Source organism: Tenrec ecaudatus, chromosome 4 (assembly GCF_050624435.1).
Source record: "Tenrec ecaudatus isolate mTenEca1 chromosome 4, mTenEca1.hap1, whole genome shotgun sequence".
Lineage (NCBI taxonomy): Eukaryota > Metazoa > Chordata > Mammalia > Afrosoricida > Tenrecidae > Tenrec > Tenrec ecaudatus.
In genome coordinates this window covers 14,055,761-14,075,673 of record NC_134533.1, presented here as the reverse complement: position 1 = coordinate 14,075,673, position 19,913 = coordinate 14,055,761, and the positions used below count along the sequence as shown (strand labels likewise).

Below are 19,913 nucleotides of genomic sequence, written 5' to 3'. Positions count from 1 at the left end.
AGGTGATACAAAATTTGTGTTCAGCGGCTAATGTACAGGCTGAACCCACCCAGTGCTGTCACGCTAGAAAGGGCCCATTTTTCTGCTTCTTAAGATGTCAGACGAGAAGCCCGGTCGGCTGCTTTTATTCTGTAACACACGGGGTTTCTGTGAGTGGGAATTGTTGGAAACTAGCATCGGCCTTTCTGTTGCGTGTTCAGTGGGCTGTGTAACCCTGGGGCCTGTCCTGGTGTGTGTATTTGATGGGGCAGGCCTCCTGTTGGCTTTCCACTCTGATCTTTCCTCTCCACCCTCCGGTGTGCAGACCATGCCTCCTGCTGTGCTTCCCTGTCTTGCATGCACTGACTGGCTCCTTCTTCCCCTGCCCATCTCAGAACCAGAGTCCCCTCCAGCCTGGCGTGGCCACCTGGTCTTCAGAGGGGACTGGAGTTCGGCCTTCCTGAGAGCGAATGGGACCCATTCCTTTGCTTCCCTGTAACTGTCCTTGGACCTCATCCAGCCAACAGTCTAGCCCTGGAGGAGCGCAACCTGCCTGCTGTGACCCCGACTTATCAAAACCTCCTCCGCCCCTGCCGGCTCTGAAGTGCCTTCTCTCCTGGACTGTGTGAACCCGCCCAGCTTCCCTGCCTGCCCTCTGGTGTCCAGTGAGGCCTCGCACCTTGGCGAGTCTAGATGAAATCCTTCCAAGGAGCTGTTGTGCGCTACCTCATGGAATGCTCCTCTCCCAGAAACGGCAATGACCTGTGTGTGTGTTTTCTGGGGGGTTATTGTAGGAAGCCAAGAAATTCGTCCAGGCTTGGCCACAGGAAGGCTTAGAGCTGAGTCTTCTGGGCAGGGTGCCAGCCCTGACAGTTTGTTGTCCCTAAGTCCTCCAAACACGAGGGGGCTGACAGATGCCATTGTGTTCAGAGCAGCTTTCCTGCATCTGAAATTCGCTCCTAGGATCTTTGTTTCCCTGAGGCTTGGAAACAAGGCTGCGCACTGTTAAAAAGAGTCATGCTTTGTGAAGCCAATGCCTGGAGACCCCAAAGAAAACCAGGGCTCACTGACACCGGGCCAGGGACAAGTGCTCATGCTCTGGACTCGTCTCCCCAGACTGGCGCAAGCCCTCATTGTCACATGTTTCATGTGCTCCCCGTGTGGTTTTGAAAGCACGCGCGTGTGAAGTTTGCCTCTCTCCCGAGGTGGGGACATAGACTGGGAGGCCATGAGAACCTTGAAAAGAAACAACCACCTTGAGTTAGGCTCACAATGAGCGGAGAGGTGCTCACCTGCAAATGAACTGCCGCAGTACACCCGTGATCTTCCCTGGTCAAGAGACCTGCTGTTTCCTGAATGACTAGGAGGCGGGTCATAAATCCTTGGGGTGAGGACCTCGTTGACCCCCCATTAAGTTGTTCTGTTTAGCTGACGGTGTGATGTGTTCTGATACCTCTCCCCACCTGCGGCCTGGGCTAGGATTCGCCAGAGAACATGGTATCTGCCATTCAAGGGACTTAAGGGGTGTCCTCTCAGGGAAACCAGGAGCTAAGTAATTCTCTCTGCTACCTGGTTCTTTGTCTCCCCTAGTGATACTGTGGAAGAGGTAACAGTCCTGGGGATTCTCAAGGTCTGTGACTGCTGACCTTGTGTTGTCCCTTAGGTCCCGTGTTGAGGACCAGGTATACTGCAGCTTGACTTTAATGCTTTCAGGGTGGGGCGGCCACCCCGATCCAGGCACCGCTGCCCTGTCACTTCCTTTGCAAGGACTCCTTTTTGCCAGGTGTCACTCAGCATTCCGACAGAGCCCTGGTTGCCGGCCCTGCCTTCCTGTCCAGGTCTGTGATGTCGGATGTAGTAGCCTGGCTCTAGCAAGGAGGGGCGCCCAGCTCTCAGATCAACATGCCTGCTGCTCTCCTGAGACCGATGCCTGGAGCTTTTCTTTTGGAATACAACATATGAAGGGCTTTTTGTTGTTGTGTTGTGTTTTTTAATGTACACTTGATTATTTTATTTCTAATTTAAAAATAAAGGACTTTATATTGATCATGTAACAGGTCTGGCTCTACCTTCCTGCAGAACACGTGGTGCTTGGCTGCCACCATGTGGTGGTTTCGGATGGGGATGCAAATCTTCCCTAATGTGTGCGAGTGTGCTGGACCAGACGGGCTGTAAACAGTCTGGTCTTTGAAAATGGTTCCATCTCTGGGAGTGGAGTAGGGTGGGATTGGAGTTTGACAACTGAGGTGCTCCCCACAAAAGAATTCAGACCGTTGACTAAGAGAAGGTCTAGCTAGAGCAGTGGTTCTCAACCTTCCTAATGCCACAACCCTTTAATGTAGTTCCTCATGTTGGTGGTGACCCCCCTCCAACCATAAAATGATTTTCGTTGCTACTTAATAACTGTGGTTTTGCTACAGTTATGAATCAGCGACCCCTGTGAGAGGGTTGTTCAACACCCAAAAGGATCCTGACCCACAGGTTGAGAACTGCCGCTGTAGCGGCTGTAGCGGGAAATGGAGGAGTCGTCGTGATGGTGTCTAGGGAGACAGAACATCCGCTAGGAAATGTTCTGTGTTCATATTTTGGGTTCCAGAGGCCAGATCCATCTCCCCTTTCCTTCTGTGTCCCCGCGTCCTTCACATCCTGTTTGCTGTCCGATCCACGTTTGTCCCTCCTTCTGGAACACCAGCCTGCATGTCATTTCTCACTTGCCTTTTCTCTCCTCGTCTGGACGAGCAGAAGAAGATCATGATCATGATCTGCTGCATAATCCTTGCCATCATCTTAGCGTCGACCATTGGGAGCGTGTTTGCCTGAGAAAGGTGAGCCAGCAACAGGGGGAGGGGCAGAGTCCGCTATCCCTTATTTAAACCTCTGCCCTAGGGCGTCTGGTGGGACTAGGTGCTAGAATACATACAGGTCTGAGACGTTGAAGAAAATTGCAGACCGAGGAATAGTTGGAAGGTGGAAAGGCAGAAAGCAGCTGTGTCCTGTTACCAGGTCTCTTAGCAGGCCTTGGAAGGGCCCAGGATGTCGATGTCCTACAGCAAAATTTAGGTCTCTATGGGGAATGGCTAAAGGAGCAGTTGTTCTCACCTTAGAAGCAGCCTGAGCTCACTCGTTGGAAGAGGGCCCTGGTACTCTGCTCTAAGTACTTAGTGACTTTTGATCACTCACTCTCCTGTTGTCTTCCTCAGGCCCCAGGATGGATCCCGACGGGCATTTCTAATCCTGCTTCCATCTCTGTGGGCCACCACTTCTCTACTGCAGCCTCCAGTGACTTCTTTCCATTAGGAAACCTCTTATGACCCAGGGCCTCAACCGACTACCAAGAGTTCTGCAAAGGGAGCGGACTTAGAAAATACAGAATCCGGCAGGGGCAGGGTGAAGAACAGGTAATGCAGCCAGAGAAAGCAGGCTGGGCATTGGTTTAAAGGGACGGTAGGGGAGAGAAGGCAGAAGGAACACTTGCCCCAAGGGCATGGCACTGAAGGAGCAGGTAGTCGCAGACACCACATTCAACTGGGTCTGTTAGGCTATTTAGGTCAATTAGGGAGAGCATGGCATTTGTTGCTTTTGCAACTAACCTAGTTAAAGGTCTCAACTTTGGTCACCCCTACATCTAGTTTCTTTAGGGCCCAGGCCTGCCACTTACAGGTGCTCAGTAAATATTTGTTGACTTGATTATGTGTAATTAAACTCCTGACTGTGCCCTTGGATTTGACCTCTTTACATCCCTTAAGGCAAGGTTGTTTCGGTGTCAGTGAGAGGTAGTATGGGGGCCTTTCAAAGAGTTAAGTTCTTTGAAAAATCCCATTACCTTTATTTAATTCCATTTGTGTAACGCTGACTAGGACACGGTGACCCACTAAAGCAAACTCGCCGGAGCAGGCTGATCACAGCATATATTGTACTCTCTGGAGTGGCGATGGTGGGATTCTATCACAGCTTCTCAATCTGCAATGGCGGCCCAGGAATGTTTAGTTCAGTAACTAAAATGCACCCCACCCCCCACCCCATGATTGAAATTACAGTCGTCATCAGTACCACCAGATCCGATTATATACCAAACTAGCAAAAAGAAAACTAAGATGTTACATGAGAGAGGTTCAAGGGGTCGGTTGCTGCTTACCTGATTCATACTGTCAGCAGCAACCATGTTGGCTTACGAGGTATGGTTATGAAGCAGTTCTAAACAGTCCTCAATCCGAGGTTCAGGCAGTCAGTTTTAAAATTGCCTATGTGAATGAATTTTAACACAGGCCACTGGATGGTTACATGAGCAAAGGCTCACTAAATACATGAAAAATCATCGCACCCAACTCTTAAGGAGTGAAAGTGAATTATAAGTGAAGTGTGGTGTTAAAAAGGAAGTGGGCTACTGGTTCCATCACCCTGTCTTTGCTGTGATTTGAATTGGGGAGACTGCTATTGGTCAGCTCTGAAAACCAAGTCTTGTTAAAGGCAAACGGGGATGGGAACCACACGGGCCCTCACCATCTAGCCGTAATAGGAGTGCTTCGTGGCACACGCGGAGCCCCGGCGGCACAGTGGTTACGAGTTGAGCTGCTAATTGCAATGTCAGCAGTTTGAAACCACCAGCCCGAGGGAGAAAGATGAGGCTCTCTACTCCCCGAGTTAGTAGTCTCGGAAACTCAGGGGAAGTGCCACGCTGATCCCACAGGGCCATTGCGTCGGACTTGACTCAATGGCAGTAAGTTGGCTGGTTGTGGCACAGGGCACTGTGCAGGCCAGCAGAGAGAAACAGACCCAAACACAACCTGCAAGGCAGTCGTCCAGCCCTGGGACAGGCCACATGAGTCCAACTCTCTCCTCTTGGTTCCTTCTGCTCAGAGGCAAGGTAGGCTCCTCGCCATGCTGTCACCCTTTCCCCCCGAGACTGTGAGGTGGGCAGGTAGGCACCAATAAATACATGTTCAATCAACCAACCTGCGGACTGCCCTTTCTTCCTTTGCTGTTCCACAAGCATTACGGGATTTGTCTGTGGCCAGGAAGACTTCAGAGGAAAGAGCTCCTTGCTGTGTGGAGGTGGGCGTGTCAAACACCTGCTTTAGCCCGAAGACGTCACCTTATGCTTGGGAGAACCAGAGCTTCTGCTGGCCAAGCAGGCCTGTTTCCCAATCAGAGGGTTAAAGGTCACCAATGAGAAGTTATTTCCTGATGATGCTCAAACTTTATTATAAATATATAGGTACTTAAAAAACCCCGATAAATACACATACCCCTCCCCAAGTCATCTACCAGTAATTATATACTGCTCCTTAATTTCTGATCTAAGTAATAGGTTTACTGCTCAAGGGTTCCCCAAAGCTCTGACATGTAAGCTCATGGGAAGAAACACACAGATTCCGTTTCCCTCCATCACTCATGTCCATTTATTTCTCACACGGTCACTATACTCGCTCAGGCATGTAGAACTTGCCCCAGTACCGGCCCTTCTGCGTCAGGTCATATGGGCTCAGAAATTTCCGTATCCCGAGCATGTTGGCAGTGGCAATGCGCTCAAAGGTCCAAGGGTTTTGGTTGTTCCTTTCCCGTTCCTCTTGCTCCTTCCGCATCTCTTCTAGCATCTGGCGACTCACAGCCTTTGCCTCGAAGGGCAGCTTGTGGGCAACCTGGTGGAGGAAACTCTGTACCTCTTTGAATTCACAACGCCCACCCATCTCTACAATGAGGCGGCCAGCCTTTACAGGTGTCACGTAGTGATCAATGGCACCTTTGCCTCCCCCCATGCGCTGCCCTACACCCTTGCGGGTGATGGGCTTGAAGGGAGCTGGAACTCGCCAAATGGCAAACATGTTCTTGGGGTCCATAGAGCGGTTAATTGTCAGGCGCATCATTTCAAAATGGCCCCAGCGGAGGTAGCCACCTCCCAGCGCCTAAAAATAAACAAGGAAATTAGGAACACATGGGGATTGTTTCTTTCATCACTGTGGCTTCAATGATGCATATAAAATATTAAATGCCAATAAATACCACGAAAGAAAGGTTGGACAGGAGACGATGTCAGAACAAGGATGTACCCACTTCAATGGGTAGTCAAGGAAAAACCTCTTTAATGTGCTATTTAGACCCTACCAAGAAAATGTGCGGCGTGTGCGCGTGAACGCACACAGACCACCCCTCACCACCACCAAACAGAAAGAGTATGTGGATTTGATGGATTTGAGTGGAAAGCCAGTGTGGCTGGAACAGTGAGCCCGAGGTTTTGAGAGGTGGGCAGGGGGCAGGTCACGCAGACTGAGGGAAGAGATTTTAAGTTACTACTCTGCCTGCCTGCCTGCCAGGGAATAAATGCTGTTCCACACCATCTGTTTAGTAACCTGCAGGAAGCCCTCATGAAAACTGGTCAGTAGGGGTAAGGGAGGAAGGGGACAAAAGCTGATAGCAAGGGCTCAAGTAGAAAGAACATGTTTTGAGAATGATGATGGCAACAAATGGGCTTGCCATAATGGATGCATGTATGGATTGTGATAAGAGTTGTAATGAGCCCCCAATAAAATGATTTAACAAAACAAAACAGAACTATCCAATACCCTAAAATATCAAGGATTTCTTTTCCTATAAGAGGTTGTAAAAGATCTGATGGTCTGAGAATGGGCACATTAGGTGGCCCTTCTGCTTTTGTGCTACTTCCCCTCTATGTAAAGACAAGGTACACTGCAAATGTTTACCGGGCACCTAGCAGCCTCTGTGCATCAGTTTAAGGAGCAGTTGCTCCATCAAACCCACGGAGTCAAGACTAGGAGTCGAGACTAGAACGACACGTGAGTGTTTCAGGTTCTTCTAAGCCCTGGCTGCCACCCAGTGGTGGCCAGTCACCAAACTCACCAAGATCCCAAAATTGCCTTCTGTGAACTCGGTGGCTTCCGTTGAAGGTCCCCGAATGTCTTTCAGATTTTTAGGTTCTCTCCTCACTTTCGGCACAAGTGGTACCCTTTCAACAAACTTGAGCTTAGGCTTCTCAGGTATGGAGACATCTACAAGGAGTACAGGCAGCCAAGTGTAAATACAAGTAACGTGTCTCAAAAAATTGCTTCCCAAGTAGTGAGCAACCAGGTGACAGTTTTACCACCAAACAGTAGCTTCAAAGGCTTGCTAAGTGTAATCTTGTGGAGGCTTTTATTGACACCTTATGGTTATGACAATGGTCAATGCAAATGCTGTTTCTCTGAAGATTACAAACTAAAATGCATTTATTTTACTACTCCATATTAGCATTAAAGGTGACTTTGGGAAAGCATAAGGAGCCCTGGTGGTACAGTGGTTAAAAGTTGGGCTGCTAACTGCAAGGTCAGCAGTTCGAACCACCAGCTACTCTGGGAGAAAGATGGGGTCTTCTACTCTTGTGGTTAGTTTCAGAAACTCACAGGGGCGGCTCTATCCTGTCCTATAGGGTCTCTGAGTCAGCATCTATTCAATACAAGTGAGTAGATAAACTCAGATCTAATGGGAACATGTAGTACTATAAAACACTGTAAGAGAATAGCACTTGCTAACTTTATTTGGGGGGGGGGGGTGCATTTGTGTATATGAATTTTAACTATATCCTGCTAGACATGGAGCTAAATTCTTTACATACAATATTTTATCGATTCCTTAAAACAATTTCATAGCTCTGCTATTTTGAGCTTTGGATGATCATAAAATGAATATACACACACATCTATGTAACTCATCCAGGTCAAGAAAGAGCATTAAATAGATGGTATTTTTATCTGTTTTATAAGCGAGGCCTCAGAGGCCCAGTGACTACAGACTGAAACCCAGGATGTAAAATACCTTTAAAAAGAAAAACAAGTGATATGGCCTCCCTGGGTGTCAATGGGCCTAGAAACAGACAACAAACAAGCCAACAAAAACAAGGAGGCTTCAAAAGGTTCATGGAAAAATGGAGTTCAGAAGAATGAGTGGAGGGGGTTGCAATCACGGAGCTGACCAGGCATGTGAACTGTTGAATGTAAAACTGTTGACTCGCTCTGTAAACATCCACCCGATTCACACTCAAGAAGGGGGAAATATCTCCACAAGTTTGGAAGTCACTTTGTATACTGTGTTTGGGAGAAGGTTGAAGCTTACTGCTCCAATAAAGATTTCCATTCTCAGACACCCACCAGGTTGCTAATCAGCTGGAATTGACTTCATGGCTCAAGTCATGCAGTGAGTGTATGGGAAAGGAAATGATTACTTTCTCCAGCACTGCCACGCGTTGGGAAATGTATGCCTTTAGAACTTGGAGCGCTTTAGTGAGTTTAGTTCTGATCCCTTTACATCGCTAGGCTTTTCATGCGGGGTCCTGCACAGATCCTACAAGGCGAGACAGTGTGCTGGGTGAGGGTGGAAAGGCAGGACTGCAGGCCAGGCAGGCAGTATCTTCTCAAAGTCTGAACTTTGCTCGACAACTTAGATGAAAGTAACATTTCCATTGTAAAACAAACATGACTTTAATGACGGAGTAAAACCCTACCCCCACCTCCCCAACTTTTAGATGCAGCTCCTGGATAGAACTTAGTAATACAGTCACTTCTGGGAACCAATTACGTGTAGAAAAGAAGGCTATCAGAGGTCTAAGTTAACAATATATATTTTTTGGGGTTCATAGTACCAGGGAGGCTTCAAAGAGCCCGTGGAGTAAAAGTATTTTTTCATTCTATTTTCCCACAAACTTTGATACTCCCTCATATGCACAGGAAAAAGATTCTGATGTACAAAAACCGTGGCATACCGCATACATGGATAATTTTGCGACTAGCCTTTCACATATTTTTCCATGACTCTCTCTCTCTATATATACCTTATTTGAAGAGCCCATCAAAAGTCCAAATTTAAGGCCAATCGGTTTGGGCTGAGGGTGGATCCTGCCGCCGCCGCCACTACTTGTCGGCCCTGGGTGGGGGGCCCTCCCGTGTAAGAGCAGGAATCCGGCCTCTCCTTTACAGCCCGGCGTGCCATACGGATGGACGCCTCAAGAAGTATTGGTGAATCGGAACACGACACACGCGGGCCGGGATCCATAAGACTAAGATGAAAATGGTTGAAACAATCTCACCTTCGAAGGTTGGCACCGGGAGCAGCGTCTTGAGGCCGGCACTGGGGGACGAGGTCGCCCACAACCCTACAAAGATACATTACGTTAAGCCACGAAGGGGATCGAGGTCGGGGCCGAGCGCAAGCGAGCCAATGGCAGAGTGCTCCGGCGGCGGTGGTCGGCAGGGTGGCACGAGGCCCCCCAAAGTCATCTGCGTCTGCGGCGCAGACTTTTTGGTTCGCGGCGGCCTAGGTCCTTTTCCCTAGGGACCCAAAGGGCGTCCGCACCTGACAGGGGCACCCGCAGGAGCGGCGCGCCGGCGCGAGCCAGCTGCCTGGGCCACATGGTCACGCGCGTCCGGCCGAGTGCGTCCCCCGCGCCGTGCCGGCGGCGAAACCTCCGTCCGGAGCCGAGGAAGGACGCACGGAAGTCACGGCGGTACCGTTCCTGGCGTCGCTCCGCCAGGCCGGAAGTAGCGTGCACGCCGGTCCCACTGCGGAGGTTTCCGCCGGAAGTGGGGGAAACTGTCCCCCGCAGAACTCGGGTTCCGGTGCTGGAGCAGGTCGAGTCCCGCCCTCGGAGCGTCTCCGTCCCAATCCGGTCTGATCGTGGACCGGGCGGCGCCGCAGGACGTTTTCTCCGCCGAGAACCGGGCGGAAAAAGACTAGTGATCGCTTAAGAAGTGAGTCCCTTAGTAGGCCCTGCCTCACCACTCTTCACGAGGGCAGCCAAGAGCAGACACGCAAACAGAAACCCCGACGGACGCGTCCTCGGTTTACACCATGCAACGTGCCAGACGGTATAGCCCCCTGTTGCCTATTCTTCCTGACAAATACGGAATGGAGGCAAACCCTGCCGCAGGAGGTAAAAAACCGAAAACAAATCACAAGCCTCTTTAAAGTTAAAAACCAAACGTTTTATTATGGTTTTAAAAAAAAGACCTTTTGTAAAATGGAGAAATACAGTCAGAAGTCCTTGACCACGTGATCTGAGGGGCTCCAGGCTAGCAAAAGCCACACAAGAAAGGAGTGGGGTGGAGGAGGTGGGGGTCCAGTTGGGTCCTTTCTGATCGGTTAAATTTACCAAGTTGCATGTGGCGGCATCTTGGTGTACCAGTCTTGTCGGAGTTGACCTCTTTTGCAAAGAAAGAGGGACCTTCAGGAGATAGGAGATGTCCGACCAAGAATTTCCTGGGACGCTTTAAAACACAGCCGTGAGTGCAGTTTAAAAAGGTTCAGAAAAAAAAAAAAAAAGCATCCCTTTAGGGGAGGTCGAAAGATATGGCTCAGCCGGTACAAGCTCAATAGGTTCATAACGTGGGTCATTTCACACCACGCGTTTGAAATAAGCAGAACAGGGTGAGCAAAGCTGAATTTTCCGGTAGACATTGCTATCATCCAGGGCAACTGTAGGAGGAGCCTGGTCATGTAGTGGCTATACTGCACTGATAACCGTAAGATCAGTGGTTCATAACCAAGGTCTCCCTCCAAAAAGACGAGGCTTTTTACTCCCCGTTAGTCTTGCAGCCCATGGGGGAGTTCCACCCACAGTATCACAGACTTCTTGATTATCTGCCCACTAAATCTGCCTCAAAACAGTACATGAACTTCATCACAGCTAATTATCTCTATCCTAAGAGTAGTTCCAGAAAGGGTCAGAACTCCCTTTGATGTGTGAGTCTTCCAAAGGTGGGAGATCTAAATGGCCTCAGGTGTCTAAAATTCTGAAACAGAGTGGGGCTGTGGGTTTGTATAATCCTGTGGCTCAGTATGACACTTCCTTAAACAAATGCAAATCCAAGTACCCAACAATCTCTCTCTGATACTTCAAAGAAATTAAGATTAACACAGTGGTTCTCAACCTTCCTGATGCCACGATCCTTTAATACAGTTCCTCATGTTGTGGTGACCCCCAACCATAAAATTATTTTCGTTGCTACTTCATAACTGTAATTTTGTTACTGTTATGTTTTCCGATGTTCTTAGGTGATCCCTGTGAAAGGGTCATTCGGCCCCCAAAGGGGTTGCAACGCACAGGTTGAGAACTGCCACAAACAGGCATCTACATACCTATATTTATTGCAGCAATTTACAGTAGCAAAAATATAGAAACAACCCAAAGCCCCAACTGTAGAGGAATAGATAAGCAATCTTCGGTACATTTAAACTAGGAATTTTATATATTAATAACAATGATAACTGTCTTAAAACACCACAAAACAAACACCACTATGGACAAAACTAGAGAATATTGTGTAAGGAATTTTGGGGCGCGAAACAGAACCAAAGATCCAATCGGCAAAATTTAGAAGCAGGCTTTATTGGGAGGCTTGCGGGTGGATTCAGCAACTCAGGGGATTGAGCCTTTGAAACCGCACTTTGGGAAATTTGGGCTGCGTCTTTATACCCCTGCTGGCAGGCACAGCTGGGAAGGATCCAAACTGGGGAGGATCTGTGCACACAGGTGCTTCAGAAGGGAGAAGGTCTTTGACCTTATCTATATGCTAAGGATGGGTAGAATGGAGTGTACTTATCTTCAGAAAACATTCTGGCTCCAGGACTAGCAGGTTCCAGGAATTTGAAGGTTGAGCAGGGGAGGGGGAGATCAGTGAGAGGGGAGGTCTATGAGAGGTGAATTCTGAGAACCAAGCTGAAGGCACTGGATTCAAAATGGAGTTCCTTTTGCCAAGACCAGGCATATTGTGCTTAACAAACTCAGACACTCTTATAAAGATAATTAATATCCATTGGTACAAGGAAACACAAAGTAGAAGAAATGTGGTTTACACATCAATAGACAGCATTAATGACCAAGAGGAGGTCAGGGCTGGGGGAGGAACAGTAAGGGGAGTGATGGGGCAAGGAACACATGCAATAATGGAGGGTTTACCAGGGGAACCTTCCAGATTCCTTACTGTTGGTTCTAACTACTGGTCTGAAAAAAAGTGGCTCGAAAAAGGAAAACTGAAGTGGATTGGGAGTGTTTAGTGACACCCAAGTTCATTTCAAACATGGGAAGAAAAAAAATCAAGTTGAATATTGTGCAAAATCGCTCTCAGTAGAGAACAAGGGGGAAGCAGACGGAGTCTGATTTCCCTGCAAGTCTTTTAGTGGCCTGACGCTTTCATTTATTTTTAAAGTACCAAGAAGGAACTTCACAGTTGTACAGTTGTACAATTAGGCAGTAAGCTGCTTACTGCATGCTCAGCGCTTCAACCCCCTAGCCAGTCTGCAGGAGAGAGCTGAGACTGCCTGCTATAGTCAGGATTTACTGTCAGAAACCCCAAGGTGCATTGCATTCCGTCCTCTCAGTTCCTCTTGAGTCAGAAGAGATGCGGCAGCAGGAGGTGGTGGTCGATAATAATGTTTGTGGCTTAGTAGGTACAGAGGAGGGTCCACAAACCAGTGACTGTTCTGTAGGAACTTGTGTCTATGTCATGACCTATAATGGGAATTCAAATAGCTGACATTGAAATATCTGAAGCGTACATAAAGGGCTGGGACAAAATGGAACCAAAATAAACCCAAGTCGCTGCCATTGAGTCGATTACGATTCACAACAGCCCGAGAGGACAGGGTAAAACTGCCCCTGTGGATTTCTGAGTATTTTTATGGGAGTAGAAAGCCTCCTCTTTCTTTGGCCGAGTGGCGGGCGATTTTTAACTGGTGACTTTGTGGCGAGCAGCCCAATGTACAACCACTACACCAAAAGGGCAGGCAGGACCCAAAGCGCCCCCCCTCCACCCGCCCCCGGCCACTTCCACCTTGAACATGATTTCCCCCACTCCCTGGTGGTAGAGTGGGTTAGGCGTCACGTTGCTAACTGCAAAGTAAGCAGTTCGGAACCATCAGCCTCTCTGGGAAAGAAAGATGAGGCTTTCTGCTCCTGTGAAAACTTACAGAAACACACAGGGGCAATTCTACTCTGTCCTGTAGAGTCACCAGGAGGCAGACTTGACTCATTGGCAGTAGCTGTTCTTTTTCTTGGGTCCCTTCAAAGTACATGAGGCAAAGTCTCCCGATCCTCCTTGCTAAGGATCATTTTGATCCTATTTCTCCTGAGACCCACTTGTTGATTCTGGCAGTCCACGGGGATTTCACCATCCTCCGCTAACCTGCAGGAATGCACCCATTCCGTCCCAATCTTCCCTTTTCATTGTCTAGCCGTCGAATGCACATGAGGCAATTGGAAATGTCCTGACCTGGGCCAGGTACACTTTAGTCTTCAAAGTGACATCTTTGATCCTGAATACTTTATAAAGAGTATTAAATACTTCCCTTTTGTACAGCTCTTTATTGATACTTCTCATTTGCATTTCACTGGTAGCTCTTTGTAGAAAGGAAGTCTCGGTGATTGAATGATTTACCCAAAGGAGTATGATGCAAGGGGACCCTGGTGGCGGAGTGGTTCCGTATCGTCTGTTAATGTCCAGGGCAGTTTGACAGTCTCATCATCATCATCGCACAGGGGCAGTTCTACCCTGCCCTTTAGGGGAAACCCATAGGGTCAATTCTGCCTTGACCTCTGGGCTCACTATGAGTCGACTCAATGGCAGTGAGTGAGCATGTGATGCAAAGTAGGGATCCCGTGTGGTGATCCCAAGGTGCTACTAGGTTACTCATATCGGTCCCCTGGGGCCACCAGGGAGTTTTGAAGAGTCCCTTAACCCTCAAGATAGAAAAGCCAAGAGCAGAGCGCATGCAAGCTCCTTGTCTGGCATCCTCTCACAGAAGGGTCACAAGGAAGGGACTAGCCAGCCAGGATGCAGTACAGCACGGAGGAAGCACACAACATTCCTCCAGTTCTTTAATGCTCCCCCCATCCCCAACTATCATGACCCCTGTTCTTCCTTACAAATCCGGCTCGACTGGAGCATGTCAGGAACAATGATGGGAGGAGTGATACCAGGAGGGTAGAGGGGAGGGGAGAAGGAGGAGAAAAGGGGGAGCCCATCACAATGATTGATGTTATAATCTCCCCTCCCCAGGGGACCAACAACAGAAACATGGGTGAAGGGAGACAGCAGACAGTGTAAGATATGAAAATAATAAATTTATAACTTATCAAGTGTTCGTGAGGATAGAAGAGGGAGGGAGATAAAGAGCTGATACCAAGGACTCAAGTAGAAAGAAAATGTTTTGAAAATGATGATGGCAACATACATACAAATGTGCTTGATAGAATTGATGTATGGATTGTTATAAGAACTGTTAGAGGCCCAATAAAATGATTTATTTTAAAAGGATCTACATATTACCTCCTCCCTGGGGGATGGACAACAGAAAAGTGAGTGAAGGGAGATGTCAGATAGTGTAATATATGACAAAATAATTTATAAATTATCAAGGGTTCACAAGGGAGTGGGGAGCGTGGAGGGAGGGGGTAAAATGAGGAGCTGATGCCAGGGCCTTAAGTGGAGAGCAAATGTTTTGAGAATGATGAGGGCAATGAATATACAAATGTGCTTTACACAATTGATGTATGTATGAATTGTAAAAAGAGTTGTATGAGCCCCTAATAAAATGATTAAAAATTAATAATAAACAAATAAATAAACAACTGACTAACTAACTAAGTAATGGTCCTGGAGTGGCAGGTAGAGCAGAGCACCAGAGACCACTGCAACAAGACCAGGAGACAGGATGGAGAAGTGCTACTAAGACCACGAGGCAGAGTCAGTAAGGCGCCCTACTTTTATAGAGAGTTACACCTTGGGGACCACATGGAGACGGCTCTCCTGGGTCTTGTAGAATGAAGTGACTACAGAAATAGGTGGGTGATGGAACCTTTATGAAAGTGGATTGCCCGGCCTTTTCTCCTGGGGTGGCTGCCCATGCGTTTGACTACTGACTGGTTAGCAGCTGAGAGCTTAACCGTGATATCTCCAGGCTATCTGCATGTTTGCATGGAGAAATGACAATGGGTCAGGGAAACTGCTGTTGGGTGCTAGTCCATCCCAAGGGGTCAGAAATGGGATGAAAGATCAGGGCCAGGAAAGATCATCTTGGGCTGGGAAAAGTGACAGATGAGATGGAGATTACCTTCTTCCTACCCTTTTGTGTTCACTACATTGGTCTGCCTGATAGGACAGAGCCGGGGAGGGAAGCAGCTTTACCTCTGAATGGAATTCAGAGTTTTGACTATTAGGTACTATTAGCGGACTGTTTTTAAAATCATTTTCTTGGGAACTCTTACAGATATTACAGCAGTCCATAATTCAGTTAGATCAAGCATAATTATACAGTTGCTATCACCATCAGTTTCAAAATATTTTCTTTCTTCTTGAACTCTTTGATATCAGCCCTCACAGAATCATTACTCCCATTACTGTTTCTGAAGGGTTATCTATCTTGGCTTTCATGCATCAAATAATCTTAATTATACAAATGAACATACGCAGGTCTAACAAGATTGATGAGGTAAAACAAAAACCATAATAGTAAGGGGAGGAAATATTAAAAAACTAAAGGATAGTTATGTGTTTCATCACTGCTATACTGCATCCTGGGTTTATCCTTGCTTCCATGTGGCCCTTCTGTGAGGGACTGTCCATTTATCTTCTAGGTGGATTTTGGGTCTCCACTTTGTCCATACTCTTTCAGGTCAATTTGCTGGCTTGTTTTTGAACTTCTAATACCTATCCCCCTCCATACTTTGTGATCACACAGGCTGGTGTGCTTCTTCCATGTGGACTTTGTTGCTTCCTTGCTAGATGGCTGTTTGTTTAACATCGGACTTTTAAGATCCCAGATGCTGTATCTTTTAATAGCTGGACACCATCAGCTTTCTTTACCATATTTGCTTATGCCTCTATTTTATCTTCAGTGATCATGTCAGGAAGGTGAGTACCATACGTTGCCACATTATTAGGACAAACTGTTGTACTGAGGTAAGATTTAAGTAGAGGCCCAAAGTCCTTCTGTGTCCTTGCTGTATTTGTATGTATGTATATACATATATAGACACATAAACCTATCTTTATATATTTACATATATGTATACATATTTATTCTTATATATCTATATAATTTTTACTTTCTTCTTTTTCTTTCCTCCTGCCCACTATCATGTTTACCCATTGTTCACCTCTCAGTAATTCCTCTCAGATACATTTAACTTGATAAAACTCGACCAGGAATGCTACACCCTCCTTGCCATCAGTTGAGAACCCTTGCTATTCCCTTGTCCCTGTTGTTAATGGCTCGCCATTCACCTCCCCCTGCCTCCTCCCCTTCCAACCCCCCCTCCCCCCCAAGTCCCTGTCTCCCTGTGGACTCTCTTGTCATCTGGTGCTGTGATAACAGACATACCATCAGTGGGTAGCTTTAACACATCCATCCTCTCACAGTGGAGGAGGCCAGCAGTCAAAATCAGGGCACTGGCTCTAGGGCAGGGCCGCTCTGTCAGTAGCCATGGAAGGAGGTCTTACCTCTCTGAGTCCTTGTCAATCCTTGTGGGAGCCCTGGTGATGCAGTGGTTACACATTTGTCTGCAATCTGAAAGGTCAGTAGTTCAAAGCCACCAGTTCCTTCTGGGGACAAAGATGGGGCTTTTTATTCCCACAAAGAGTGATAGTCTTGGAAACTCATGGGGGGCAGTTCCACCCCGTCCTATCAGGTCATTATGACTGAGCATTGATTTGAGGGCAGGGAGTTTGATTTTGATAGTTTTCCTGTGGCAGGGCTTCTGCCTCCCCCATCTGTACTAGCTGCTCCGCCCTAATCTCCTCTTTTGGAATCTCAAAGGTAATTGGTTTCAGACACACCCTTCAATGATATGGACTCTTTAGCACAACAAAGAAAACCCACTCCCAAGTGGGATTAGAAGCACAGGTATAGGGATTAGGACTCGTCACCTGCATGTGAGGAGCACGAGAAGCAGGGCAGCTAGAGCTGTCATCCAGAGGACTAAGGGATGACCTGCATTTCAGCCTCCCCAGCTCGGAGACCAGAGCCAGAGCCCCCCGCCCTCCCCCCATGCCATTGCAGACTTTTCTGAGAGGGAACACACTCAAACAGGGGTTCTCAACTTCCCTAATGCCGCCACCCTTTCATACAGTTCCTCCTGTTGTGCTGACACCAAACCATAACATTTATTTTCGTTGCTACTTCATAGCTGTACTTTTGCTACTGTTAGGAATCGGGCTATGCCTGTGAAAGTGTCGTTCGACCCCCAAAGGAGTCGTGACCCACAGGTTGAGAACGGCTGCTCTAGACGGTCCTGGATCAAGAGAGAGAAACCTGTGGAACTGTTAGGTCTCTCTCCTGGACTAGATTTCAGCCTCGGTCTTTGGCTCCGCGTGAGAAAGATTTCACGCCAAAGCCGGACTCGTGATCCAAGTGAATTTAATGAGAGTTAAAAGAAGTTTAAGGTTTTACGCGGCACCCATTAGGATTCCTTTGGCCATGCGGCCTGGCAGAGACTGCCCCAGGTCACACAAGGATCTCTCTCCTCCCATGAAAACGACCAGACCAGACCAGCCAAGCAAGACCCTTCTCCCTCTGGGTCCCTGCCTTTTCAAGGGTTCCCAGGGGAGGCGTGGTGAACGACCCCAGGTCACTCCCATTGGCTGAATTGCAGTCACCTGGCCCAGGTGGGCTGCTCCAGGTGTAACGCCCATCTGTGCCCACCGGCGGGAAAATCCAGCTTTGTCCTTTGCTGGCTCTCCTGGGCATGCGTAAATGGACTTCCCAATTCCCTAGGCTAAGCTACCTAACAGAACCAAACCACAAAACCACACATACAACGAAAACACAAACCAGGCCCACTGGTCCAAAAGAGACCGGGGAAGCTCCCAGACCCTGGCGTCGGAGGTTACCTGGGCGTCCACTTTGAGCCAAACAATGCACAGGTGTGGAAGGTGACAGCACGGCCCGGGAGGCAGCGTGCCTCACAACAGGGGTTCGTGCAAGACCAAAGGGGCAGCGTTTGCAGTGGGACAAAGTTCCAAGACTAGGAAGGGAGGGGAAGAGGGATGACCTAAGGAAACGGAAAAGGGAAGTGCAGGGAGGAAGTGGAAGGAGGGCTAGCCCACTGTGGGGCTCAAAACCTATGGCCTGAAACAAAAAATATGTGGATGGTTGAATGGAAAATTAATTTCTTCTATAAACCTTCATCAAGTTAATAAAAAAGTTAACCAACAAAACATAAACCAGAGCGTGTGTGTAACAGATCTCACAAGGTCCATTGAAGAGGTCAATTTAAAGAAAGGTTAGCCTTTACCAAGCATGGCCAGCAGAGGTCACTAAAGCACTTGTTACGGCCCCAGAAAGCAGGCTCACATCAGGTGTGGACCCTAAGCATGACAGGAGAAAGCACGTGCATGTGTTTGCATGTGGCTTGTAGACATTAACGGATGCTTCCCTACTGCAGTGGGCATATCTGTATAGGAAGCTTATTGCGAACAGTATTCATATCTTGGAGGATATAATTCTGAAGACTTTTCTGAGTGAGAAGGAATTTGAGAGGTGAGTCTAGGCTACCCCCCCTCGTTTTATAGGTGAGGAAACGGTTCCTGACTTTAATTAGAGGCTTGCCCGCATCACTCAGCTTGTTAACTAGCAGAGGCAGAATGGTCAGGCTACTTAAACGCTTTCCATTCCTCCCAGGTTCACACTGTCTCTGTAGACTGCCTTTTCCAACTGGAATTTATTATTTTTTTCCTGGAATTTACTGGATTGCTTCAGCATCCTTCCCCTCCTCCCCCTCTTCTACCAGGCACTACACCAGGTGAGGACATGCTAGCCAGCAACACCTGTCTCTTGTTTGTGGGGCTGTGAGAAAATCTCAGGGGAAGCAGTGAAATAAAGCCTCGGAGAGAATGTTAGGTTTTTCTCCCTGGGTAAGGCTTTTCTAGGTATGAGCAGCTGGTCTTGGCTTTGGTGTAGTATGTTTTTCATAATTTTATACTGCCATCTTAAACACACACACACACCTAGGTGTATTAGTCAATTATATTAACAAGCACCTTAATTTATCGTGCTCATTAGCTAAAAGAGGAATTAGAAGAAACAAAGCTTAAAATGCACAATGGTCCCACATGAACAAAGAAAAAGTAAAATAAAACCTTTCATAGTGAAAGTGTGACAAGTGGAAATCCAATAGAAAATGTATTTGGAAACATGTCAAAAAAATCCAAATGAGGCCTGGGAAATAGTATTTGTAACAAAATGTATGGGATGCGTACCTATGTAGGTTCGTACAGATGGATTGGTTTATGTTGTGATCATTTCTCACTCTTTTATAGCTTATGATAGTGGCACTTGTTTTTACGTTGATTTAAAACATAAGTACACGTTTTGAAGGCACATCCTGAATCCAGAATTGCAGCTGTGACATGCAATGTCCACCTCATTCTACCGGAGGGGACGGCGTGGGGTCCACGGCTGAGCCCCTCCTTCAGTGGGGAGATGAAGAAGCTGGCACCACCCCAGCCTTCAGGCTCATTGTCACAGGCAGAGGTCCACCTGGCCTCCCTCTACTGCTTCCTCTACCCTGTTCCCACACCAACGGTCTCGCCCATCGGACTCTGCTCCTCTGCTAGGCTTGATAACGCACTGCAGTGGCCACACACAGCTCCCGTACAAGACTCATGCTTATGGGCTTTCCTAGGGAAGCTGATGGGCCACAAGAGGACGAGGACACAGGTCTTTTTCTCTGCTGGCCATCCCGGCCTTTGGCTTTTCAGCCCCATGACCCCTTGGTCTCTTCCTTGTTCCACATGCTCGCAAGCTCTGCTTCATGGTCTCGATGCTGAGCCCAAGCTCCACTGGTGATTCTCTTTCTCGAGGGTCCCCGGATTCTCCCTCTGTGCTTATGAGACGACTCACTCTTCCATACCCAGGAGAGTGGCAAAACTGAGCAGCCCCCTCGATGAGTGTTT

The 19,913-nt window shown here is 47.9% G+C and overlaps 2 protein-coding genes and 1 long non-coding RNA gene across 3 annotated transcripts in view; 2 read left to right on the top strand and 1 right to left on the bottom strand.

Moving 5' to 3' along the window:
* The window catches only part of STX3 (syntaxin 3), a 52,679-nt gene extending 50,646 nt beyond the window's left edge, over positions 1 to 2,033 (top strand). The window contains exon 11 of the mRNA XM_075545661.1: positions 375 to 2,033. The gene's annotated coding sequence lies outside the window, so the exon portion shown is untranslated. The remainder of the gene's footprint in view (positions 1 to 374) is intronic.
* Positions 2,034 to 5,354: 3,321 nt separating this feature from the next.
* On the bottom strand, positions 5,355 to 9,509 carry MRPL16 (mitochondrial ribosomal protein L16). Its single transcript, XM_075545660.1, has 4 exons — positions 9,319 to 9,509; positions 9,053 to 9,118; positions 6,835 to 6,983; positions 5,355 to 5,882 (listed from the first exon to the last, which is right to left on the bottom strand). Exons 1-4 carry the CDS (start codon positions 9,374 to 9,376, stop codon positions 5,397 to 5,399), a joined length of 759 nt encoding a protein of 252 aa, XP_075401775.1. The 5' UTR covers positions 9,377 to 9,509; the 3' UTR covers positions 5,355 to 5,396.
* An 85-nt stretch (positions 9,510 to 9,594) lies between these two features.
* Positions 9,595 to 19,913, top strand: part of LOC142444614 (uncharacterized) — a 59,151-nt gene continuing 48,832 nt past the window's right edge. The window contains exon 1 of the long non-coding RNA XR_012783922.1: positions 9,595 to 9,895. This is a non-coding gene — a long non-coding RNA (uncharacterized LOC142444614). The remainder of the gene's footprint in view (positions 9,896 to 19,913) is intronic.